Below are 26,941 nucleotides of genomic sequence, written 5' to 3' on the forward strand. Positions count from 1 at the left end.
ACATGGGAGAAGCAAGCACATTGATGTGAGGTATCATTTCCTTCGTGATCTTATTAAGGAAGGAGCAATCGAACTGGTGTATTGTCGTAGTAATGATCAAGTGGCAGATATTTTAACTAAGCCTCTCAAATCAGCTGCTTTTATGAAGTTACGTGGAGAGCTGGGTATGTGTTCTTGGAAAGAGGCTGTGGATTATGGAGTCTCTGCTGGAAAAGTGAGTTGCTGGAGTTTTCTTTGTAAACTGATGTCCTAGGACTTCAGTTTAAGGGAGAGTGAAAGAGTTTGTTTTATTTGAATAATTGTGGAAATCCTAATCTACACGAATTGGTTTGTGATGACCAATTCTTTAGGAATATCCCTAAAGTTTAGGAGACATTGTTTAGTTGTTGTTATCATGATGATTAGACTAGTCATATTGTAGTGGACTAGCTGTTGCTTTCTTTCCGTAAAGTTGGTTGTAGGTTTACTATTTAAACCATGCTGATCAGTCAATAAAAGTACTTTTGAATTCCAGATATTCTTCTTCTTGTTTACTGTTTTCTGTCAAAGCTATTTTCTATCACTGCGATCGTCGATCTTCTTTCTTCTGTATCACTCCCTTCCATTTCTCTCTCAAATCGCTGTTAAATTTCATCTTTCTCCGGCTCAGGCCAAATTCTTTCCCCAGTATAAGCAAAATTCCCAACTCTTTCTGTCTTCGGGAAGCCTTTGTCAAGACTCAAGATCGACATTTACTGTTACGCAGTATCAGACTCAGCAGCAGTAATTGGTCGGTGTCGCCGCCGCCGCCGCCAATCTTCTCAGAGATTGAAGAAAATAACCTTAGGATTGTTGAATTTTGTACCCGTTTGAGATCAAATTTCAGTCTTTTTTTTTATTCTTCTAACTGCAGGCACGATATCGTCATATTGATTTTGCTCCAGTCTATGGCAATGAGAATGAGGTAATTTTGGTTGCAAAACCCGATCACATGATTGCATGCCTAATTTCTAGACCCAAATATACATTGCATGTGGGCTCTTTTTGTTTTGTTTATTGGTTTTTATGTGTTGCTTTTGAAGGTATCAATTTAATTGTGAAAGAAAGCTTTGGAGGAGAACATAATTGTGTATCTGGAAACTGGTTGTGGAAAGACCTAAATAGCCGTGTTGCTTATGTATGAACCAGTTGATACTCAAACCTCAGAAGAACATATGTGTGCTAAATCCTGTAAGTCAAGTCCCCAGTTACTTACATTTGTAAACAAAAGAAAAATATTAGATTTTTATATGTTTCAATGCTTGCAGGAAGATCTTTGTGGTATATATGGATCAAATTGCTCCCAATGGATTATTGCAATGGAGGTAATAATAATACTGAATTCTTTCTTTCATATTTGAGCATATTAATGAATAACTGAAACTGAATAATTGGGGTTGAATCTTACTAGAAAAAAAGTGGCGTGTTACTCTTATGCTTATGTTTTGATTTTTGCAGTATTAGAAAGAATGTGGCTATCATGAAGCCTCATGAAGCAGCCAAATTAGTTGCAGAATGAGATTTTTCATGTAAAAGGACACTCCCCTGAACTGAAAGAGTAAGCCAATCACCCAATCTTATCTTAGACTGAAGCATTTTCTTTTTGGTAATCGCCTTTATAAAGTAAAATGTCCACAAATCTACTTCAAATTTCATGTTATTCTTAGACCTGCAAGATATCGTGAGTCTCCAAGCTGATAAACACTCTTTATCTTTCTTCATGATTGTCTTTCAAACTTCGAGTATCGTAAACCTCAAATTAATTGATTACTTTTGCAACTTATTTAGAAAGTCTGGTTAGACTGCTTATTTCACTTTTGTTGTTATTGATAAATGTTGAGTTTGCAATACACCTGTTACAAGTTTTTTGTCGTTTATATTGCCGGGCATACCATTGGAAGCATGGTAGGAAATGTCACGGAATTTTCTGGCTTCAGCCATCCGAGACAAGTTCGTCTTAGCAGGAGTACAACATTTCTTTGATTCTGTTGGAAAGTCAATCTCCAATGAGAGTTTCGAGGTAAATGTTATTTGACTGCACATCTGTGAAGCATTGGTATTAAAAACTCAATTTCATTTGTGAAACAACTCATTTTATTTTTTATATACAATAATGGGAAGGCTTGATGGAATAGAGCCGTAGAGAGCAACAGAGAGAGCTAAGGAATGTTGCTTAACCAAAACAGAGCTTGCAGCGATGGAGACAGAAACGACGGCGTGCAGCGATGGAGACAGAAACGACGGCGATAGAGATAGTATTGTTACGAGTTATGAACTCATCAATGTCTTCTCTTTTGTAGCGCTTAATTACAATTTGGGTTTGATATTTCCCAGATCTAAGTTGAATAAATATTTCTCAACGGTGATTGTTTCGACTGTTTTATGAATATGTTGGTTAAATGTGTATTTTTCAAGACACACCTTATTAAGATTTGAAGAGATTGAGGAAAACTTCAACGATATTGAAGTCGTTTCTTGCTCTTATGTGCCTTGAATTGCACGTTTAAGACTACACACACACACTAAGGTCCATTTTCTTGGCCATTTTAAGGGATATCTTATTAGACCCATTTTTCGATCACATATTCACATATCAACCGTTCAGTTTTTAGGTTTCGGGTTCTTGACCTATAGCACCAAAATTGGCCAAACTTATCCCAATTACCCCAGCAACAAATTTTTATTCCCACTTACCCTGTTTAAAATAAAATGACATTTTTGCCCTTGATTGAATTAATAAACTACATTTTATCCTCTCTCTCTCCCTCGTGTTCTCTCTCTCCCCAATTTCCACATCCGGTCTCTCTCTCTCTCCACCTCTGGCGCGGCGTCGAATTCCGGCATCACGATCTTGGACGACATGGCGGCGATAGTCCACACCTGAAGCTCCGGTCGGAGTTACCGGAGTCAAACTCCGTCTCGATGCAGAGCCTTGCTGTGGAGCTTGCCGGCGGCGTGTCGGAGCTTTTGCAACTTGTCAACTATGTCGTCGGCGCTAGAAAGTCCATCAACAGCGGTGGGGCCTTCAGGAAGGACTGCACCGATCTGGATCACGGTACTGGCGCATTTGTTCGAAGAGATTAGGAACTTCGAAGGACTCGAATTTCCATCCTTGGATGATTCGACTTCTTCTTCGTGCTCCACAGAGTCGTGGGTTTCCGATCTGGTCATCGTCGTGGGTGGTTCCGCTGAAGCTGGTTTGGATCCCTCAGCTGCACTCAACTTCCGACCCGATTTCTGGGTTTGCTCCGATTTGGTGCCCAGAGTATTTTCTGGGTGGCCAAATCTTTTTTTTTTTTTAGTAAACTGTGGGCAGAGGCCAAGAATGAAAGGGAAAAAAAAAAGTTTTATACAATTTGGTCTTGTTCTATGCATGCACTGCTTTGAAAAGAATTCCATCATCTAATTTGGACTTGTTTTTTTTTATACAATCTGTTCTTTTTTAGAATAAATTATACAATCTGTTTATTTTTTCTTCTTTTTTTGGTAAAATGAGAGCAGAAGGCCCTCAAAGAAAAAGAAAAGGAAAAAAAAAAAGTTTTATTGGGGGGCAATAGACGTTTTAAAATTGATATAATCTCTTCATTTTTTTCTTTAATCAAAGTTTTATTGGTCTAATTTTAGGAAGATTAGTTCTCATTCTGGCTACCGAAAGTTCTATTGGAGGGCAATAGACGTCTATTGGGGGCCAATAGACGTCTATTAGGGTGCAATAGAATATTGGGGCAATAGACGTATATTGGGGGGTAAAAAAACTTTTCGGTGAGATTTTCAGCAAATTCCGGTGGGTGGCAGCCGGTCGCCAGAATCCGGCGACCGGATTCTGGCAGCCGGTGACGTGCTCCGGCGAAGTCTCCTATGGTTTCTCTCTCTTCCATTTTTTCTTTCTCTCTCTCTAAGTAACAAAGGAGTGAGGGGTAAAATGGTATTAAAAAAAATTAAAAACAAAAAAAAAATCTTAATGGGGTATTAGGGAAGACTCCCTTAGAGTGTATTGGGTAAGAGGGAATTAAAAAAACTTAATGAGGTAAGTGGGAAAAAAATCCCTAGAAATGAGGTAAATGGACAAAACCCCTTAGGTTTATATGAGTAGATAATCTCAGCAAATTTTCAGCCAAATTAATAATCGTTAATACATTCAAAACTATGATTTACAATTATAAACGTGAACGGTTCAAGTTGGATAGATTTGGTTCATTCAATGATTTAAGTTAGTTTGATACCTTAACGGTAATCAATTTAGCTGAAAATTTGCATAAAACAAAAAAATTGAACGGTCAAAATGTCAAAATACGATCGAAAAGTGGGTCCTACAATGGATCCCTTAAAATGTCCAAAAAAAGGATCTCTTAGTGGAAGGGCATTGTGTGTGTGTATATATATATAAATATATATGAGAGAAAATTACTCATATGGAAGACAATGGTAAGAAATTTTTTTTGCGTATGTTAGACGTACCAGACACATGGTACGTCTGCCCAATCAGATGTCAGAAAATTTTCTCTTTATTCCAAAACTGCCCCTGCTTTTTAAAAGTGCAATATCCAAAATACCTCCCTGCTGGGCACTGATTGGTCAGCCGCACCGCCACGTGCGGCTGCCCCACGCACCACAACGACGTCGTCCGGTGTATTCCGCTTTAGAATCATTTCACCGGCCTTCCATAAATGGTACGACTCACAACATTTGAACACGTCGACTTTTGATACCCAAACCAATCACGCCCCGCCACTTCAATAAGTCCCCGCACACAACGTCCAACCCACTCGCACTGACAAAACTGCCCTAAACCAAACCACCAAGTCCCTCCGCTCGAAGCTGTAATATCACTTGCCACGAAGGTTATTTCAGTAATTCTATCTCGTCTCATCAAAGCACGACGTTACGGGAGTTACAGTGTCGTCTCTCTTTTCTTCTGGAGCGATCAGACTTATTTACTGTACCGTTAAAAACCAGGTAGACAAAATTAAACAGAGAAGAAAATCGAAGACGAAGCAAAAGCAAAATGGGATGGAAGAACTGAGGAGTTGGTTGACCACTGCAAGTGGCCTAGTGGTTCTTGTCTAGTTGGGTGTGCTCCCCAACCTAGGTTCGAATCCCGAAGCTGTCAAAGTGGCCAGGCACCGTGCATTGGAGCATTTCACATGCGCCGAAGGGGTTTATCTTAGGCCTAGGAAGCCTTTGGGTTCCCCTTGACAAAGTCAAAAAAAAAACTGAGGAGTTGGTGAGATTTGATTCATCGTTCCTGCTTGATCTTGGTGAATTCTGAGCTGAATCGTCGTTCTTCGCCATGGCTGCACCGTTTTTCTCAACGTCATTTCAGCCCTACGTGTACCAGGTAATCGCTGTTCGGGGTTTTCCTTTGAAATATAGGGTTTTTGATCTGTTAATTTTGGTTCCGGTTGGGGTTTTTGATTGGTGGGAGTAGTGTTTTGGTTAGCTGAAATTGATATGTGTTTGTCGATTGTAATGTGGAAGATGTAGCGATCTTTGCATCTTCTTGGAATTTTGAGTGTCAATGTTGATTGAAGAATTGCAAAGTTTGATAGGATGTTTGAGATTTGGTTAGATAGTGTTGTAATGATAAAATTGAGATGAAATGGAGTCGAGTGAGAACCATATTAGGTAGGCGATTAGTCGAAAGCTAGATAAGGTAGATTGGTAATTGGCATACGTTTCATGGAAATGTTGATGATATAATAGTTCTTGTTAGTATAGGAACTTGTATGTTGGCATTCCCTTTATACAAAACTAGAGAGTTCTAGCTTAAGAGACTAAGAAAGTGTGTGAAAAGAATGATCCAAATACTTGGAATTAAAGTTCAAGGCATGTAACGCAAGACAAGATCCTACTGACTCGTATGGAAGTTTTTGGTAAGGTTCATTCATTACATTGTGCATGGTTGAGTTCCAGGATTGTTAGCTATGCTTCAATCTTGAGGTCGTCTGTTTAGTATTCCCTCTGTGTCCGTTGTCTATGTGTCATGTGTTTAAGGAAAGTCATCAAGTTTTTATTTCAGTTTTTAAGTCACTGATTTAGTAGGTTACTGGTAAAGCATGTATATGTTTTATCTAGGATAAAAATCGTTTTGTTATCTTTTAGAAAATTAGATTCCTATTAGATATCAATCTACTTTAATTAGTCTTTATCACACCCTAATTGTTTTAGGGGGAGTCGGCTCTCGTTGCATATATAGGTTTTGCATTAGGTTTCATGTGTTACGCTTTGCAAGACAGAAAAGTTCATTTGTTTCAAAAGGCAAAGCTGTATCTTGATCTTTAATTCATTTGTTCCATGTCTAAGTGAATTAGTGAGTCAAGGATTTATTCATACATCATCCATATCATTCTCATGTTTGAAAGACCTACGAGTTCAGTTAGGAGTCAAGCATATTCAAGAATTGAATATTGACGAGTTGATACGTGTGAAGTGCATCTAGAGGAAGTGAGCAAATTTGTGTGAAGTAGTTCAACCGGCTTGAATGAGTTTAGCTAAAGGAAATCGCGTTCAGAGTTATCTGAGAGGTTGTAAGTCTACTTTGTAATTTGACTACTATCTTATAGTGTGTGCTTGAGTACTTGGCCTTCAAGAGTTAAGGCCACACAGTTGTTTACCTCACTTTGAGGATTTTTACTGCGCAAACATCTTCTGTGTTTTCCTTGGTTCTTATATGTGTGTTTGCTTGTTATGTTGATTTCTGCTTGTTCTATTTCTCATTGTCTTGGGATAGCAATCTTATTACAATCCTTGAGATCAGTTTCGATTTTGTGCGTACATTCCAGAGCGTTGCCTATTCACCCCCCCCTCTAGGCCATTCTAGTACTTTCATTTGGTATAAGAGCGGGTCACTAATCTTTCTAGTGAGATCTGTGGGTTGTCTAGGATGGATCGTGATAGAGAGCGTTCAGGGTCTATAAACTGTCCACCCTTCTTTGATGGGGCAGATTATTCTCAGTGGAAAGTTATGATGCAGGCTTTCTTGCATTCACAGGATGAACATATCTGGAAAATTGTTGAAACTGGGTGGGAGCTTCCCACAAAGGAATCTAAGTCTAAAGCCGCTGAGAGTTTTGAGTCTGTAAAAGAACTTAAGCCGAGGAATGAGTGGTCAGTAACTGAAGTGCGTGACTATAACAATGATGTTAAAGCACGACACAGCTTGTATACGGCTCTTTCTAAGAAAGAAAAGAAGCGTATTGGAACTTGTAAGACTGCAAAGAAGGCATGGGATCTTCTTCAAATGACTTATGAAGGAAACAAGAGAGTTAGGATTCAGAAACTTTAGAAACTAATTACTGAGTTTGAAACCATGACCATGGGAGATGATGAATCCATTGATGATTTTCATTCTAGGTGTACATACCTCCAACAATATGGAGTATTTACTACATCACCAAGCATAAGTAACGCCCACTTTGGGACATCCACAAGACATGGCAAGGCCCAACCGAGACATACATCGTGTAGCCCTATGTTCAGGCTACGCGGCGGTATCCGGAAGTTGCAAATCCACCACCGGGAAGCCACCTTCCCGCCCTTGCCAAGATGCCTCCATAACATAGCTTTCTGCATGTTAAATAGACTAGAATAGTGTGGTTTCTTGTCCCACATCGAAGAACAAGTAAAGGAGAGGCATTCCTTCATCTATAAAAGGAATGCCTCCTCCCACAACTCAACACATTCATCCATCCCATTACATACTTTGTAATCCCTCTTGGGCCGCAAGGCTCGACACACTAGTATAAGCTTTCAAGTGGACGTAGTCTCCCGCTCATGCGGAGGCGAACCACTATACATCTTGTGTCAATCTCTCTCTCTCTGCCTCTCTCTCTTTATTTATCGTTAATTGGATCCCCATGGATCCAAGCATTAACATTGGCGCCGTCTGTGGGAAGCCAACACAAAGGCTTCGTCACTTACCATTGAGTTAAGTCATCTCAAAATAATTTTTTCCTCGTCATATAATTGCTATTCGTAGCGGCAACTTGTGCCATCTGTCAAGTCAACGCTACGCCCACAAGTCCACAACTCGGGCTCAGTCAACGTCAGCAGAGTTGGTCAACGCCAAATCACAAAAAAAAAACAAGCACATCTTTGGGTGCCAATGTTCTCTGGACACCCACCAAAAAACTTTGGGCAACCTGCCTTCATGACGAGCTTCTGGAATAGCTTAGCGGTCTGCCTCATCAGCGGCACGTCACCGCCGGCACGCTAGAGTTAACCCACTGCAAGCTCTACCGCTAGCAGAGTATCGCCAGAAACACTGGCGCCTCCGCCAAACATCCTCCTTCGGACTTCACCGCTGGTGGTCTCCGCTGAGCAGTTTATCCGCCGAACGTAACTTCCGCCAACCAAGGCACCCTCCGCCGGAACACCTCAGCTAACCTCTCTGCCGAGATCCTCCGCCAAACTTAAATCTGCAGTGGAAGACTTCACTTCGTCGTAGAGCCCCAATCTGTAGCGGAGGACTTCTATCCGTAGTGGTACTTCAGTCAGCGGCATCCGGCCTAACTCCAGCAGCGAGTCTTTTGTCTCTGGACACCCAAAGAATTACTGTGGCCCAACCTTCTCCTTCTTCATTGCATCAAGCCGCCCAGAAGTTGCTCACCTGTGTTGCTCCCTCGTGTCAAGCCAGCGGTAACATTGAGTCTTGGACCGCCAAGCTCTAAGTTCCGCCAAGCCTCAACAGCTCCGCCAACCAGCAACAGCTAGGCAAAGCTCACTGACGGTCAAGTGGCACACTCAACCGCCAAAGAACTTTCAACCGGCAACCGCTGACCAAAAGCTCCGCTGACCAAGAGCACCGCGGACTTTGGGGACCACGGACAAGCTCCGCTGACCAAGAGCACTGCTGACAAGCCTCCGCTAAAGGGTCCCGCCAACTTTCAACCTTAATTTTGGTTTCCGGCTGCGAAATTTTGTGGCGGACGAAACCCCCGCCGAGCTCGAAGCTTCCGCTGTCCCCGTCGAGCTCCAAGCCCAGGGGCAAAACCCCAACCTAGCGGCACGCTAGAAACCCCCAAGCATCTTCTTCAATGATCACAGTAACCCATGAAGTTGTGAAGCTAACGCACAACAACGTCACCGTCAACGAGCACAAGTCAACTGCCGGGTAGCCTCCGCTAGGCATCACCAGCGCCGAGTCCCCGCTGAACTCCACCAAGCCTCGAGCCTCTGCTATGTCAGTGGCTGAGTTCCTCCGCTGGGCATCACCATTGCTCCTCCACTGACCAGAACTTCCTCCGCTAAACCGTTGGGTAAAGCCACTGCCGGCCATGCTCCGCATGGCGTACACCACTAGCCATCGACGTCAACAAGCTTCGCTTCGCTACCGGCCAACCGCTAGGATCCACCACAGCTAGCTAAAGGCTCCGCCAACCAGCACCACCGCTGGCAACTTCCTCTGGACAGCATCTCCGCCGGTCAACCACCGTGGAGAAAACCTCCGCTGAGCAAGGCCTAGCGGCCAATACCCGCCACACCCCTTCGGATCACCTTCTTGCTTTGACTCACCTTCTGGGTCAAGTTTCCGGTACCATCACAGCGGATACTCGTTGGTTGATTGGCATGCTGCAATTCACGAATCTTATAGAGGCTTCACTGGGCACACCTGCAAATCTTCTCTTTATACTCAACTACTGTTGTATCAGGAGACATGGGCTGGTTCTGTTCCACGCATGCACCCAACAGATAAGTACTGTAATCTTATTTTAATGTCATTTATATCTCAAGTGCGTGAATGCCTCTGACCCTACCCACTTGAGACCATTATGAGCATGTGCATACACATTATACGCGTAATGTCTTTTGACATAGTGAGTTGTCAAGCTCAATAGCATCTGACACGGCACAGTTATATATACATGCTCTGCATATATATATATATATATATATATATATGGTCTAGTATTGTCTCTAGGACTCACTACCAATTATGATGCACTGGATATGGACATGACCTTGCTGTGAGTTTTATATTTGACATTTAAGGACCATATGTTTAGTCAAGCATGCACGTCAGGTACCATGTCTTTCTTATGTCAATGTAAATTTAAATTGAGCATGCCAAAGACTACCTCACATGTGCAACGTACATTAAATACCTTTTGAGATAAGATATGTCTACCACCACATGGTGCGTGCTAAGCTCAAGCTAAATTATGCATGTGTCACGCATATAATTATCTAGGTGAGTGCACCGAAATATGTTGTCAACGTGACATTGCTTCAATACTTTCCCCAAATATGCAAGTGTCGTTTCAATCAATACCACTACTATATCACTACTTTCATTTATGGTCAGTGACAATAGCTCACAATATGAAGATGCACTTTGCATGGCTTCATTAGCTTGTGACAATATGATTATATTTATGGGCTAGCAATCTAGCAACAAGTACTCATTCATACCTCGACGCATTGTACTTCGTGTGTAAATGATATTTATGCCTATCTAGGTTCAATATCTTATGTCAACAAATTTCGTGGCCAAAATTAAAATTCGTCATTTCATGGCCAAATTGACATGCATGTTGGAGCACATAATTAAATATGTCATTTTGCCGTCAACTACTACTTCGCATATATACTTTTGCTTAATATCTTATCAAAGTACATATGCAAAATACTAGTGTTGATTTTACATACTCATGTACTAATCACCTATTTGGTTCTAAGGAAATTCCATTATTTCTATGGAGCATTCAACCTCAACTACGAGTTGACGAACATTATCGGAATACTTTATCCGCCACAAGCAACGGACCGTCGTGCTCGGATAACTCCGCTAGCCTCCAAATCGGCACAAGATACGTCACTATATCTTATCTCTTACGCTCTTGCACTTAGAGCTATTGCCATGTCTATACATGTCTCCATGACCCTTAAGCATGCCTACGACATGTTCTTGGCCACTTTACTACTTGTACATGCTTGCTCTATGTGTTTGTCATTTTTTCATGCAGATACATACTTTACGAGTCCACGGTCTACGACCAAACCGCCAAGCGGTCAGGCAACGCCTCATAATAGCCTACGGCAGCCATTGATCCGGCAGCAAGGGACTAGTTAACACAGCCTACGGCAGCCATTGATCCGGCAGTTAACCCCGACGGTTGGGTACCAAAGATTGGGATCGCTACCCAACACCCTCTGCTCTGTGCAGCTCCCCCTCAACAAACATGGCTGGGGAGTCGGGGACTCTCTAGCGGGCCTAGCAGGGGCCCACCCCATTGAGCTTCCGCTCATGCTTTCCCGGCAACCCATTGAGCTTCCGCTCATGCCTTCCCGGCATCCCATTGAGCTTCCGCTCATGCCTTCCCGACATCCCATTGAGCTTCCGCTCATGCCTTCCCGGCAACCCATTGAGCTTCCGCTCATGCCTTCCCGACAATCCTTGAGCTTCCCGCTCATGCCTTCCCGGCAATCCTCGAGCTTCCCGCTCATGCCTTCCCGGCAATCCTCGAGCTTCCCGCTCACGCCTTCCCGGCAATCCTCGAGCTTCCCGCTCATGTCTACTCGGCACACCACACGTTAATGGAACATGGAATTTTTCTACCATTTGTCGCCCGCGACAAATCAAATTCTTTTTGCGTTCCATTAATACAAGCGACAACCAAACAAACGCTTACCTTCGCCGCGCTCATACAACTTACATTTATCATATGCAATCCATATGCTCACACGACCATACGCGCTCTCGAGTTTGTACGTCATAATCGATCGTACTCGGCGCCATTCGCGTGTATACATCAAATCACACACCCCATACGTTTATATATGCCAACGCATATCCATACAATTCACATTTGTTGCTCAATGCAACGAGCATTATACGTATGCCTGCTTTTTGTTTTTGTTGTGCAGGTTAACAAGTCCCTTCTTTCTTACAGAGTTCGGGGACTTGTAGGGGCCGTGCGCCTCTCGGATATTACTTATGCTTGATGACTTCATGATTTGAACTCCCCAACCAAGAAGCTACTCTTACTCGGGGACTTCGGGGACTTGTACATACCTCCAACAATATGGAGTATTTACTACATCACCAAGCATAAGTAACGCCCACTTTGGGACATCCACAAGACATGGCAAGGCCCAACCGAGACATACATTGTGTAGCCCTATGTTCAGGCTACGCGGCGGTATCCGGAAGTCGCAAATCCGCCACCGGGAAGCCACATTCCCTCCCTTGCCAAGATGCCTCCATAACATAGCTTTCTGCATGTTAAATAGACTAGAATAGTGTGGTTTCTTGTCCCACATCGAAGAACAAGTAAAGGAGAGGCATTCCTTCATCTATAAAAGGAATGCCTCCTCCCACAACTCAACACATTCATCCATCCCATTACATACTTTGTAATCCCTCTTGGGCCGCAAGGCTCGACACACTAGTATAAGCTTTCAAGTGGACGTAGTCTCCCACTCATGCGGAGGCGAACCACTATACATCTTGTGTCAATCTCTCTCTCTCTGCCTCTCTCTCTCTTTATTTATCGTTAATTGGATCCCCACGGATCCAAGCATTAACACTAGGCTCATAAATGTGACAAATGAGTGTGATAGCCTAGGTGACCCTATTGCTGAGAATAGGATCATTAAGAAATTCCTTAGGTCCTTGCCTTTGAGCTTTCAAAACAAACAAACTGCCATTGAAGAGGTATCATGATCTAGATACCTATACCTTAGATGAACTTCTTGGGAATCTTCAAACTTTTGAAATGAAAATCAAGCCAGATAGGAAAGTGAAAACCATTGCATTGAATGCTGTTAGGAAAGAGGATGAAAAGCCAAAAGAAATTGTAAAGGAAAAGGATAGTGATTCTGAATTTACTGCTGAAGATTTTGCTCTTTTGTCTAAACAGTATAAAAAATTTCTTAGATCTGGTAAGTCTTTTCAAGATGCCAAGAACTCCTCTGGGTCTAGTTCTAGGAGAAATTTGAGTCATGACTACTTTTCAGAAAAAGACACTAAAGCTAGGTTCACTCATAAGAAATCTTCTAATGATAGACCTAAGTGTTTTGAGTGTCAGGGTTTCGGTCATCTTGCGGCTGATTGTGGAAATAAGAGATTCAAGGCTAGGTCAAACAAGGCCATGAACACTACTTGGAGTGACTCTGAGTCTGATACTCATTCTGAGTATGGAGAAGAAAATGTTGCCTTGACAGCTGCTCTGCATCATCCATCCTCAAGTGAGTCTGAAGGAGAGGATTTTGATGGTGAAGATTAGCTGATCAAGCCTTGGCTGACAAATACCAGGAATTGTCCAGAGCCTCGACCAAAATGATGAAGCTCAATAAATCTTTGAGCGATAAACTGAGTCTGGCAGAACAAGAGAAGGAGGGGATTGCTGGGCGTCTGCAATCCTGTACTGAAAACTGGGAGATTGAGAAAACAACTTATGTTGATCGTATCAAGAGTCTGCAAGAATATTTGAATACTCAAATTAGTCTTGTTAACTCTCTGTCCTCTGAAAAATTGAGTCTAGAGCTTTCCATGAAAGAATCACAAGAAAGGTTTTCCAATTTTTCCATAGGTTCTGAAAAGGTTTCAAAAATGATTGGCATTGGAAAAACTGAAGGGGACAAGAAGGGATTGGGATATTCTACAGGCACTACCTCTAAAGAGTCAAAGCCCATCAGGTTTGTGAAGGGAAATATGACTCCCAAGACTGAAAACCTTTCAATGTTTAGAAGGTTCATCCCTGTTTGTTACTACTGTGGTGTATCTGGTCACATTAGACCTAGGTGTAATCTTCTCAGAAAAACCTTCCAGGGGTCGAGTGTGTCTAGAAGGTCAATTCAAAATCAGTCCTTGCAAGTCAAACTGAAAGAACATTTGAAAGAGGTTAACAGGATCGCTAAGATTGTTTCAATCCCGAAGTCCATGACTCCTAAATTGAGACAAATCTGGGTAGAAAAAGGATCACTTTCTTGTCATGTTGCTTCTGTGAATTTTCCTTGTTCTGATTCAGTTGTCACTGATAATACTTGCTTGCATACATCTGTGGATTCTAATGATTCAGACTTTATAGAAGCTACTTGTCTTGTTGCCTTAACTGTTTTAGAAGCAAGAAGGGTTGACACTTGGTACATTGATAGTGGTTGCTCTAGACACATGACAGGTGACAAAAGCTGGTTCACTTCATTCTCAAATGAGTTCACATGTGGTTCTGTCACTTTTGGAGATGGGAGGAAAGCAAAGGTAATGGGCAAAGGGAGTGTTTGCGCACCAGGTATCCCTAACTTGCAAAATGTTCTGTATATGGAAGGTTTGCATTCTAACCTGATCAATGTGAGTCAAATGTGCGATGATTATGAAGGTGTCTATTTCAACAAGAAAAATTGTGTTGTTCTTGATGATGGTGGTAAAAGTATCATGGGAGGTAAGCGCTCCAAAGATAATTGCTTTTGCATTCATGCAAATGAAACTAACATGTCACAGGTATGCATGAAAATCAAAACCTCAGATGATATTTTGGAACTCTGGCACCAGCGGTTGGGGCACGTAAACTTTCAAGATCTTGTGAAGTTGTCCAACAAGGAAGGTGTCCGTGGCTTACCAAAATTGAGTGGACAAACAGATATTGTTTGTGAAGGGTGCAAGCTAGGTAAGCAGACAAAGAGCTCACACCATGCAATCAATGAAGTCACAACCTCTCAACCATTGGATTTGATGCACATGGATTTAGTTGGGCCTATTCAGACGGAGAGTATAGGAGGTAAGAGGTACATTCTTGTTGTTGTTGATGACTTTATACGCTTCACATGGGTAAACTTCTTAAGAGAAAAGTCTGATGCTTTCACTAGCTTTAAAGGACTATGCAAAAGAATTTTAAATGAGAAATTGTCTTCAAATACCTGCATTGTTAACCTTAGAACAGATCATGGTACTGAGTTTAAAAATGCATCTTTTGCTAACTTCTGTGATGAGCTTGGTATTATGCATGAATATTCTGCACCCATCACACCACAACAAAACGGTATTGTTGAAAGGAAGAACAGGGTTTGATTGAAATGGCAAGAGTATTGTTGTGTGGTTCTGGAGTAGCACACATGTTTTGGGCAGAGGCTATCAACACTGCCTGCTACACCACAAATCGTGTTTTTCTTCGTCCAGGTACTGAGAAAACTCCCTATGAATTGTGGAAAGGTAAAAAACCCAATGTGAGTCATCTAAAAACCTTTGGTAGTCCTTGTTTCATTTTTCGAGATCGAGAACATCTTGCAAAGTTTGATGCTCGTAGTGATAATGGTATTTTTCTTGAGTATTCGTCAAATAGTCGAGCTTATAGGGTGTACAATAAGAGAACTAAAGCTGTTCTTGAAACGATCAATGTAACTATTGATGACTATGTTGTTCATTCAGTGCCTTTCTTTGCAGATGAAGATTATCCTCCACTTAGCAAGGATCAGGTACAACTTGGGGGAGAAGGTGATCAAGAGGACAATGAAATAAATGAGGCACTATTCGGTGCTCCTCCGGTACACAGACGAGGACATAAGCAAGTTCAAAAGGATCACTCTGCTTCAGACGTCATTGGAGATTTGAACGATGGATTGAAAACCAGGAGCCGAGCAGCCCGTGAGGTAAGTGAATCTGCCTTGTTCTGTTTTGTGGAAAATAATGTTGAGAAAATCAATGAAGTTTCACACTTTGGCTTTATTTCGTTGATTGAACCTAAAAATGTCAAAGAAGCCTTGTGTGATGATGATTGGATTAATGCAATGCATGATGAGCTTAATCAATTCAGTAGGAATGATGTGTGGTTTCTTGTTCCTAGACCTAAAAATTGCAATGTTATTGGCACAAAATGGATTTTCAAAAACAAGACTGATGAAAAAGGGGTTGTCACTAGAAACAAAGCTAGACTTGTAGCTCAAGGGTATACACAAGTTGAGGGATTAGATTTTGATGAGACTTTTGCCCCGGTTGCAAGACTTGAATCAATTCGACTTTTGCTTGCTATTGCTTGTCATCTTAGGTTTAAAGTCTATCAAATGGATGTTAAGAGTGCTTTTTTAAATGGTGTTTTGCATGAAGAAGTTTATGTAGAACAGCCACAAGGATTCACAGACCCTCACAATCCCGATCATGTGTATGGTTTGAAAGCTTTGTATGGTTTGAAACAAGCCCCTAGGGCTTGGTATGAGTGTTTGTCTGCTCATTTGCTGAGCAAAGGATATGAGCGTGGGGTAGTGGATAAAACACTCTTTGTTAAGAGAATTCATAAGCACATAATGATAGCCCAAGTATATGTGGATGACATAATATTTGGGTCTACCTCTGATACTCTTGTGAAAGAGTTCACTACAGTGATGGAAAGTGAGTTTGAAATGAGCATGTGTGGGGAATTAAATTACTTTCTGGGTCTGCAAGTTCAGCAATTAAAAGAAGGTATGTTTTTGTCACAATCCAAGTATGCAAAAAACTTGGTGAAGAAGTTTGGGATGGAAACAGCAACTGTAGTCCCCACACCCATGAGCACTAGCACAAAAATTAGTGAGGATCTTTCTGGAAAGAGTGTTGACCAAACACTATATAGAATCATGATAGGGAGTCTACTATATCTTACTGCAAGTAGACCGGACGTTTCATTCAGTGTCGGTGTATGTGCTCGACATCAGGCAAATCCCAAGGTATCTCATCTTGAGGCAGTTAAGCGCATCATTAGATATGTCTAAGGTACGTCCGAGTTTGGTATCTTTTATAATTTTGAGACTAATGTGGAAGTTGCAGGTTACTCGAACTCGGATTGGGCAGGAAACTTGGATGATCGACGAAGCACTTCTGGTGGCTGTTTCTTTGTGGGCAACAACCTGGTGGCATGGCATAGCAAGAAGCAGAATTGTATTTCTCTTTCCACTGCCGAAGCGGAATACGTTGTAGCTGGAAGTTGTTGTACACAGATGTTATGGATGAAGCAGATGCTTATGGATTATGGTTTCAGCCAAGGTAAGCTTGCTATTTCTTGTGACAATTCAAGTGCCATCAATATATCAAAGAATCCTGTTCAACATTCTCGCACTAAACACATTGATATTAGATATCACTTCATTCGTGATTTGGTTGAAAAAGACATACTTGAACTTGACTTTGTACCCACTGAACATCAGTTAGCTGATCTGCTTACCAAACCCCTAGATCACACTCGCTTTGCATCACTCCGTAAAGCTATAGGGGTGTGTGCTAAACTCTGATCCTCTCTCTCCATTTCTGAGCCTAGTTACATTTGCATACATGTACCGTGTGTTTCATTCATTTAGTATAGGTGCATGTTTTGTCCCATTGCGTTGTTTCTTAATTCTAGTATAAGGATTGCATGCATGTCTGCACTCCTTGTGATGGTTCTGTGAGAAATTTGACTTGTGGTTAAGGCGTTTGATTCCTGATTTCATGCTTACTGGTAATACAATGACAAGTGTTCCGACCTTGCTACACCTGCCAACCTAGGAGTCTAGCATGACCCAAGGTCTGTTGGTCACTCTTGCCCCTTGATGTAATCACATGCACACTTGAATCTCTTGTGGGGATCACACCTTGTCCAAAGTTTGTCTGAACTTGAGGTTTCTCAATTACTGGGTTCGATTCTTTTGTGTGTTATCTTGCTCCTTCCAAAATAAAATATACTCTTGAAGGAGTTTGGTCAGGCTATTCCCAAAGTAAACAAGCCTCGGTCGTGACGAACGATATGAGGTTTGGGAAGAAACAAGAATGGTTTGGTCCCCCGGTGGTTGTTTGATATCATACCTAGTGATTTGAGTTGATAAGTCCATGGGGTATCCTTGTTATACTTAGTGCCTTAAGACCAACTGGTCTGAGAGCCACTAATGTAAAACTCACTACATGGGTCACTAAGGTTGTGCTTTAATGTCCGAAAGAAAAAAAAAAAAAAAAAAAAAGGAGAAGGGTGTTATAAGGATGCGGATTCCATTAAAAAAAAATCATAATAATGATATGGATCCTTGCATGTGAACACGTTTTTGAGGCCTCGGCTTGGCTACTTCGATAGAGTTACACCCCACATTGGTTCTTGTTCACTATTCATTCAAGTTGAGTAAGCACATACTTTTGTTCGTGTCTAAATTCTCTAGGTTGGCTGGTTGCTCTTGGTTCTCGCTTAATTTTGTCTAACGCGGTAAGTGAGTAAATTGTTAAAATCTTCGCTTATGCACACTTCATTGAGATTCACTACTCTCACAGGGATCTAGTCATGCCTCATTGCTTGCTTCATCATCAGGTTTGTGCTTTTCATTTTATCTATTGGCTCAGATTGATGGGGAGTTGCTCACTACACCCTGTTAGCCTTTAGTTTGATCCATTCTTATTGTTCCTACTAGGGTCCTTGTTTGTGTTTGCAGCTTACCGGGTACAATATATCAATTGCACACCACTTGACATTGGTCTTCATATTGGGCCTTGATTATACAATGTCAACTTTGTGCTACATTTCAAAAAAAAAAAAAAAAAGTTTTTCGGTCCTTGTATTCTATTATTTTTTTTCTTCTGATTTTGTTGTTGAGGAGGTTGCAGATCCTTTAGCACCATTTTCTGTTGACATGGGAGGCTATCACTTTGCTCTCCCGGCTGGTGTTCGCATTAAGTATATCGATTAGGCCCCCTTGTCATTCCTAGACAAAAAGGGGGAGAATGATTCTTGCTAGCTTGTGCTTACTTACTGTTTTGGTTTCCTTGTGCTAGCTGATTCTGTTTACCTAAACTTTTGGTTAGAAGTTGATCTTGTGACTGTTGTTTGCTTTGAACTTTTGATTAATGCAATTTCAGTTGCTTTTCACTTGGTATGTTGGTTGAGTGTTTCAGGTACAATGGAAGTGTCAGATATGATGGAAGACGTTTGCGTTGAGTTTAGGATTAGTAGAGTGTAGTTTTGTATAGGAATGCCAAAGGGGGAGATTGTTAGTATAGGAACTTGTATGTTGGCATTCCCTTTATACAAAACTAGAGAGTTCTAGCTTAAGAGAGTGTGTGAAAAGAATGATCCAAATAATTGGAATTAAAGTTCAAGGCATGTAACGCAAGACAAGATCCTACTGACTCGTATGGAAGTTTTTGGTAACGTTCATTCATTACATTGTGCATGGTTGAGTTCCAGGATTGTTAGCTATGCTTCAATCCTGAGGTCGTCTGTTTAGTATTCCCTCTGTGTACGTTGTCTATGTGTCATGTGTTTAAGGAAAGTCATCAAGTTTTTATTTCAATTTTTAAGTGACTGATTTAGTCGATTACTGGTAAAGCATGTATCTGTTTTATCTAGGATAAAAATCGTTTTGTTATCTTTTAGAAAATTAGATTCCTATTAGATATCAATCTACTTTAATTAGTCTTTATCACACCCTAATTGTTTTAGGGGGTGTCGGCTCTCGTTGCATATATAGGTTTTGCATTAGGTTTCATGTGTTACGCTTTGCAAGACAGAAAAGTTCATTTGTTTCAAAAGGCAAAGCTGTATCTTGATCTTTAATTCATTTGTTTCATGTCTAAGTGAATTAGTGAGTCAAGGATTCATTCATACATCATCCATATCATTCTCATGTTTGAAAGACCTACGAGTTCAGTTAGGAGTCAAGCATATTCAAGAATTGAATATTGATGAGTTGATACGTGTGAAGTGCATCTAGAGGAAGTGAGCAAATTTGTGTGAAGTAGTTCAACCGGCTTGAATGAGTTTAGCTAGAGGTAATCGCGTTCAGAGTTATCTGAGAGGTTGTAAGTCTACTTTGTAATTTGACTACTATCTTATAGTGTGTGCTTGAGTACTTGGCCTTCAAGAGTTAAGGCCACGCAGTTGTTTACCTCACTTTGAGGATTTTTACTGCACAAACATCTTCTGTGTTTTCCTTGGTTCTTATATGTGTGTTTGCTTGTTACGTTGATTTCTGCTTGTTATATTTCTCATTGTCTTGGGATAGCAATCTTATTACAATCCTTGAGATCAGTTTCGATTTTGTGCGTACATTCCAGAACGTTGCCTATTCACCCCCCCTCTAGGTCATTCTAGTACTTTCAGTTCTGATTTTCGGCTGTACGGTACTTGGTTGATTCTTGAATTCCAAGTTCTAACTTTAGGGATCCAGAATATGGTGGCTAAGAGGTTTGACACTGCACTGAATGTGGTTGAAAACAGTGGTGATTTAACCGCTAATTCAATATGGGTAATGCTTTGCCTGTCTGAAGTCAAGTCAGTTAGGGATGATAGGTGCTACATTCATGGTATGATTGGGTCACCACTAGTCTATATATTCATAATTGAAACCAAGATCATCAGCCTCAATAGTTAGCGGCTTTGTTTCTGTGGAACTAACACATTGGCTTTGGGGGCGACCTTTTTGCACTCATTTGTAGTCTCGGAAAGGCGTGCAGTGTAGTCTTAGGCTCTCGTTAATGAATCTTGATGTCTACGGGTTTGGGAATAGTGAGGTTGAAAGATTATGGAAATTGATGTTAGGCATGAGATCATATTTCTGATTGGTTTGGATATCGGTCCTGCTGGCTGTCCTTTGTCCCTAAAAAGATTGTCCATATGTTGCATTAGGATCGTGTGGATAATTCTTGATCATATCAGGCTCCATGATCAAGGCACCCCATTCAGAAATTGTTTTATCAAGACTTCAGACACAGATTTGAAATTCTGAAGGATTACGGACTGGATAAAATAGTTGTGCACGAACATGGCACATGCTGCACATTCATAGTCATGTCATGTCTCTCCAAAAGTTCTGCCACTTTTGTTGAAAACTCTTCGAATAATGTTCCTTCTTGGCCAATCTAGATAGTTATCACTTAGTTGGACTTGGACTAATCTTAGAATTTTTCTGGCTTTCTTCATTTTTGCTAGTTGTACAAAAAAATCTTGAGGTGGGCGAGGTACTATCTGTTGATGTTTCTTGTATAGCGGCTGTGACTACAACAGTCAACGTTCAAATCAAATACAATGGGCCCATGAGAAGAGCAGTGTTTGGTGTAAGTTGCTTCAATTTCTGGAACTTTGTAGTCTCCTTGTGTTATTGCTTCTATATTGAGAACGTGGTTGCATACCCTCAACTCCTGAAAGCTGGGTTACTAGGACTGAGGGGTTATAGTGGGAACCACCTGTTAGGTGATTTGATTGAACCCGTATACAGTGGATGACCAAATAAAGTCCTCCACAGTGCTGATAAATTCTTTCGGATGCAAATGACCCTGTTCTTGGGATGTTTCTCCTTTAGATAATGATAACCCTCTGCTAAATGCTTTTAGGATTCCCAAATTTTACATCTTTAATCTTGCCTTTTCTTTTTGTTTCCAAGAATCAAGTTTCCCTAACTGTTTTACATATATCAGGGTGACAATCTAGTAACAGCTGTTTTAACCGGACCAGGCATTGTCTTCCCTCATGCTTTGTAGCTTTTTAACAAATGTATTCTTTCTGGTTACAGGGCAGTTACATCACCAAACATGAGGGAAAATCCAAAGTTCGTCATGCAGATAGCCATTTTCTTTTTCTTGGCATATGTTGTGATTATATCTTCATTAATCTTGACCGATGTATGAAATTACTTCTATTTACGGGATAACCAGCAGTATCATAGCAGTTCTTTTTGTACAAGATGGTTGAAGAGAACTTTGGTGGTGAAAATGCTTTGTAAATTTCATTTTTCTTTTGGAAGGATGTACTGTAAATTTAGATAGTGGGCGTTTTACATGTACTCGAGCAATTATATGCAGGTTGTTTTTCCTTTTCTTGGCCATTTCCTTACGCATAAGATGATATTTTTGGTAACATTTTTGTTTATTTTTCGTACAGAAAATGAGATTCGAGATAATACATGAAAGAAATGCAGAACAGACTAGAAATGTAATCTTGAAAGAAATGCAGAACAGACTAGATAACAATAGAGTTACATATGAAATGATGGAACAATAAAAGTGATGAATGTCACCATCTTCATTAAAAGAACATATCAGCTCAAAGTTTGTACAATTACATTACTTCCTATTCAAAATCAGATCTATTTGTGCCTCATTACTGGCAAATAAATTGTTAAGACTCCTACAATAGTCAAACATGGACATCTACTGCAACTCTGGTCTCCTTGCCTCAATAGGCTCCCAGTATTGGCTGCATGGTTGATAACTCTGTCATCTTTGGAACCACATTGTTCCTTGTATGAGTGCAATATGAGAACCCAGGAGGAGCGTCAACATTCTGCCCTCTCTTGAAGAAGGGATGCTGGAGAGCTTCCTTAGCAGTTGGCCTTTTCGAAGGGTCCCAAGAACAAAGAGACTCTATGAGATCGATAGACGATTCACTGGCATATGGCATCAATGCTCGAAGACCCACACCATTCTCCGGCCCAAGTTTAGGCATCGTCCGTGAATCCGTAGTTGGAGCCCCTATGACTTCGCATATCTTGTACAGCTGATCCGGCGAATCGTCACCCTCGAAGAGAGGCCGCATGAGAAACAGCTCTGCTATGATTGTCCCCATCGCCCACATGTCTACTTTCTCATCGTACTCAAAAGGTCGAAGCCTCTCGTTTTTCACAAACGCTCGAAACAGCATCTCCGGGGCTCTGTACCACCTTGTGGTGACGTAATGATGATGGACTTGGCCGCCGCAGTCGATCTCCGTAGCAGTACCCAGATCCGAAATCTTGATGACGCCATTGTTCACCAAAAGATTCTCCGGCTTCAGATCCCGGTGCATGAACCGTTGGTGATGCATGAATTCAAGGCCTTGCAACACCTGACGGCTCAATGATCGGATTTCGGCCTCCGAGAAAGGGGAATTCCTGCTCAGCCTCTCATTAATAAGATCACCAAGGCTCCCCTCCATGTACTCAAAAACAAAGAAGACGTCGTCGTCTTCGTATTCAACACCCTTGAGGCTCACTATATTGGGGTGCTCCAAATTTTGGAGAGCACGGATTTCCGGTGCACATGCCGACGGATCGCCGTCTGCCTTCAGCAGTTTGATCGCCACAAGCTGACGGGAGTCGTTGTCGATGGCCTGATACACCCACCCAAAACTCCCCTCACCAACCAGCCTTACTATCTCGTATCTATCCATGGAACAAAACCCAGACGCAAATCAAAGAATTGAAAACCTCTCAAGTAGTCTTGGACTACGAAATCAGTGTTGATTTCGCACCACTAGCTACTCATCCTCAGAAGAATTAGAAACCCAAAGAATTGGAAACCCTAGCGCACACTTAACAGTACTCTCCACCGAAATTGGGAAGAAGAGCAGTGGATTCATTCGTGGAGTCCTCGGATCCTATTTATAATTTCCCATCACTCCCTTTTCCTACTCACCTGCGGACTTGAGTTTCGGCAAGGGCATTTCAGTCATTTGCTTTACTTGCGTGAGCCCAAAGCTTGAAATCAACGCGTCCTGATCTGATCTCACGAGGAACTGCCCAACAAAGCGACACCGTTTCTCTCGAACTCAACAGGTTGTCCTACTCCCTTTTCCTACTCGCCTGCGGACTTGTTTCGGCAAGGGCATTTCAGTCATTTGCTTTACTTGCGTGAGCCCAAAGCTTGAAATCAACGCGTCCTGATCTCACGAGGAACTGAGAGGTTCCAACAAAGCGACACCGTTTCTCGAACTCAACAGGTTGTCTTCAACTCTTCATGTCTTAGAGCAAGTTCACCCGTAGTCAAGAAAAGGTAAAGTCGAGAAGTCAAGAATTCGACCAGTCAAGATACTGTTCACTGCCACTGGACATGGATTTCCACCCATTGTTTTTCTTGACTGGTCAAAACTATTCATCAATTTTAACTATTCATTTTCCACTGGAATTTAGTGTTTTAATTGCTCATTTTTACTGTTCACTTATTTTTCACTGTTCATTATTATTATTATTTTTTTTTTAAAAAAATTTTAAAATTAGAATATATTTGATGTAAATAGATGATAATAATGGAGATTTATGCAATTTACTATTTTGAATATAGGGTGTGTGCTTTAATAAAAGGAATTTTCAAACACAACTTTTATTTCATAAAATTTAGGCTTACATAAATGAAAAACTAGGAATAAGTACAATACAATTAACAACATGCATAATCACCTAATTATTCAAATCATAATCCTCATCCTCTCTAGGAATTCAATTTGCGTTTGAAGGGTCATCATTAGGGTTAGGATTGGTGGAATCACCCGTAGAGAAAGGTGAAAATTGTGGTTGTGTAGGATATCCCCCGGGGTAAGGTGGTTGCGGATAGTATCCACCGGGGTAAGGGGGTTGTGGGAATCCACTGGTGAAGGGAGGTGGTGGGAATCCACCGGTTAAGGGAGGTTGTGGGAATCCATCGGGGCAAGGTGGTTGTGGGTATGCACCGGGGTAAGGAGGTTGTGGGAATGCACCACCAAAATTTGGTTGTGGATAGTATCCACCCATAGAAGGTGGCGTCGGCTCGTCAAGATCTTCTTTCTCCGCTATCTTCTGTTGTTTTCTTGACCAATAACGCTTTTTATTTGATGTCATTTTACTTGTATCAATCTCCATAATACGCTCTTCCCTCTCTTTATTTCGCTCTTCCTTCTCTTTAATTCGATCTTGCCTTTCTTGAAATAGGAGTTGCTCTTTTCGCATTTCGATTTGCAAGAGGATACATGCTCGTTGACTTTCCTCTTGGAGACTTCGAGCGAATTGGTCATCGAGTTTTTTCTTGCCCGCGGTTGCCTCTATTTGGTTGTTCGCTATACTCTCGAGAGTGCTTGATAAAGGACTTTGATCTTTCGCTGCCTTCTTTCCTTTCCGAATTGCTTCTTTCGCAACCTTCCTTCCTTGAGGCCTCACGTTAGGATCTGCAGTTTCAACTGTAATTACCTCATTTACATCCATGTCCAAGTTGATGGGAGAATTTCCAGGAATTGGTTGTGTGCGCATATGTTGACTTCCTTCATTTGATGTTCCTCCGGATGTATGACTAGGGATGTCTTTAAATTGTTCAAAGCCCTCCACAACAGCGTAACTATCAAAACTCTGAAAATTGTGTCTTTTGGACTTCCCACTTTTTCTCTTCATCCCGGCATGCCACAATTTTTGTGCTTCATCTTGCTACGTAATTAAAAAAAAACAATAAAAAATGCAATTAGTACAAATATAAATGCTATTATGAAGGGTCATCTATTATAAAGGTCATAATTTTAATAAGAAAGTATCTCACCGTTTTGCGTTAAAAATCAATAAGTACAAATATAAACATCGTTGTAATTACATAATTATTTTAATTGTAACGAAAAGCAATTACTACAATTAAAACGATATTATAATTACTACATTATTTATCATGTAATATTTTACTATAATGTATCAACAAATTAAATGATTTATCAACAAATACATACCTCATCAACCGCATTCGAACCGCTCTTGTACTAATTTTTTGCTTGCCTTAATGCACAATGCCACTCAAAGAGTTCAACCTTCAAAATTTTCCACCTTCCCTGCAAAGATTGGGCTGATCGGCTTTGCGGCCAATTTGCGTCAAAATGTCGCTTCACGCGCCTCCATAAGTCGTTTTTTTTTTTTTTTTTTTTTTTTTTCTGATTTGTGCCCACAACCGGACATTGGCTTACAGCTTTCCAAGACTTGCACAATTGAACATCTTCCTCATCCGTCCATCTCCTTTTGTCTTGGGAATGATCATCTTCATTTTGATCTCCCTCTTGTCCGGCCACTGGACGTGTGTTTCTTGGTTGTTCGGCCATATTGGATATAAACAAATTTGGAAAATCAAAGTTATATGAAGAGGAGGAAGGTGTAACTATGAAATATAATTTTTTGGGTGTGAGATGTTACAAAAAATTGTAGGTATTTATAGAGAAATTTTTACATTTTTTACATTTTTTTTCTTCCCGTTTATTTCCGTTGAATTACCCTTTTTTTTTCTTCCCGTTTCTTTCCGTTGAATCACCCTTTTTTTTCACTCACCCTTCATTACCGTTGGATCACTGTTCCAATTGAAACCAACGGCCCAGATTAAAGGACCGTTGGAATCAAAATGCCGGCTGCCCCACGTCTCAGAGGCACGTGTTGCCTTCTCGTTGGCCACTGTCTGTCGCTACGCGACAAAATAGTGGCAAATACGCATCTTCTTCTGGACAATTGGTCCGTGCCTTCCACGTTCTTCTCCAGTGCGTCTCACTTTTGGCGTCAGTGGCTGACGTCAGCCACGTGTGGGGCTTGGGCTGACCTGGCAGCATGCTTGACTGGGTTAGGAAAATAGTCAGGCCCTTGCCCTTTTTTTTGCCCTTGGTCATGCAAAGCCAATTCTTGCCCGATGAAGCTTGGGCCGGTGGAAGCTGAAAATTGCTTCAGCTGGGCAGCACATCATCAATTCTGACTCCATGCCCGGTCAAGTTCAAACCGCTGGATTTGCTCTTAATGGCTTAGTTTACTTGGGCCCCACGAAGATTATCCGAATCTACGCGTCAACACCAGATAGGCGGTTAAGCCCGCGCCAGTTGCCAAAACGCGCTTCACTCGCGTCTATAATACGTGAAAATCCGACCCCTTTTTATAACTTTTTTAAGGTTGTCATCAATAAGAAGTTACCTCATCCACAAACGTATTCGCAATTTCTCCATTTATGTTAAATTGTTCGACAACTGTTGCCAGAGAGTTTGTGAAACGTGTGCTATGAAAATTTGGGTTTAAGAAATGTGCTACAAACAAGAAACCAAAAAGTTATATAGTATAGATCTTCATCTAACTAAGTAATTATCAAGATACAAACGTATTTCGAGATAGAGAAATAATACCTGCTGCATGCAATGGTTGACTTAATGTGTTATCCCATCGATTATTGAGGGTATTTCTCCAATTCTCCTCACCTAGATTCGCCTTGAGGGGATTTTCTACTCACCTAGATTCACCTTGAAGGGATTTCTCCTCACTAAGATTTACCTTTAGG

The 26,941-nt window shown here is 41.2% G+C and overlaps 1 protein-coding gene and 1 long non-coding RNA gene across 6 annotated transcripts; one reads left to right on the forward strand and one right to left on the reverse strand.

Annotated features, from left to right (window-relative positions):
- The first annotated feature begins 531 nt into the window (after positions 1–531).
- Positions 532–2,472, forward strand: LOC133746532 (uncharacterized). Of its 5 annotated transcripts, none has more exons than XR_009864216.1 (6): positions 534–943; positions 1,062–1,209; positions 1,287–1,343; positions 1,477–1,576; positions 1,920–2,038; positions 2,140–2,472. It is a non-coding gene; the product is annotated as an uncharacterized LOC133746532 (long non-coding RNA). The 5 variants fall into 5 exon arrangements; XR_009864217.1 differs by having other exon boundaries at positions 1,928–2,038; XR_009864218.1 differs by having other exon boundaries at positions 1,956–2,038.
- A 19,640-nt stretch (positions 2,473–22,112) lies between these two features.
- Positions 22,113–25,736, reverse strand: LOC133744814 (cyclin-dependent kinase F-3-like). The gene is made up of 3 exons (XM_062172857.1): positions 25,605–25,736; positions 24,584–25,083; positions 22,113–23,076 (listed from the first exon to the last, which is right to left on the reverse strand). The coding sequence occupies exons 1-3, from the start codon at positions 25,734–25,736 to the stop codon at positions 22,113–22,115; spliced, it is 1,596 nt and encodes a 531-aa protein (XP_062028841.1).
- Between the last annotated feature and the right edge of the window lie 1,205 nt (positions 25,737–26,941).

The sequence above is a fragment of the Rosa rugosa genome, chromosome 4, assembly GCF_958449725.1.
Source record: "Rosa rugosa chromosome 4, drRosRugo1.1, whole genome shotgun sequence".
Taxonomy (NCBI): domain Eukaryota; kingdom Viridiplantae; phylum Streptophyta; class Magnoliopsida; order Rosales; family Rosaceae; genus Rosa; species Rosa rugosa.

Coding starts and splice junctions, on each gene's coding strand:
- LOC133744814 (XM_062172857.1), bottom strand. CDS start 25,736: ATGGCCGAACAACCAAGAAACACACGTCCAGTGGCCGGACAAGAGGGA. Junction 25,084..25,604: donor TGTGCAAGTCTTGGAAAGCT/GTAAGCCAATGT, acceptor TTAATTACGTAG/CAAGATGAAGCACAAAAATT. Junction 23,077..24,583: donor CAACTCCTATTTCAAGAAAG/GCAAGATCGAAT, acceptor TTCCATGGATAG/ATACGAGATAGTAAGGCTGG.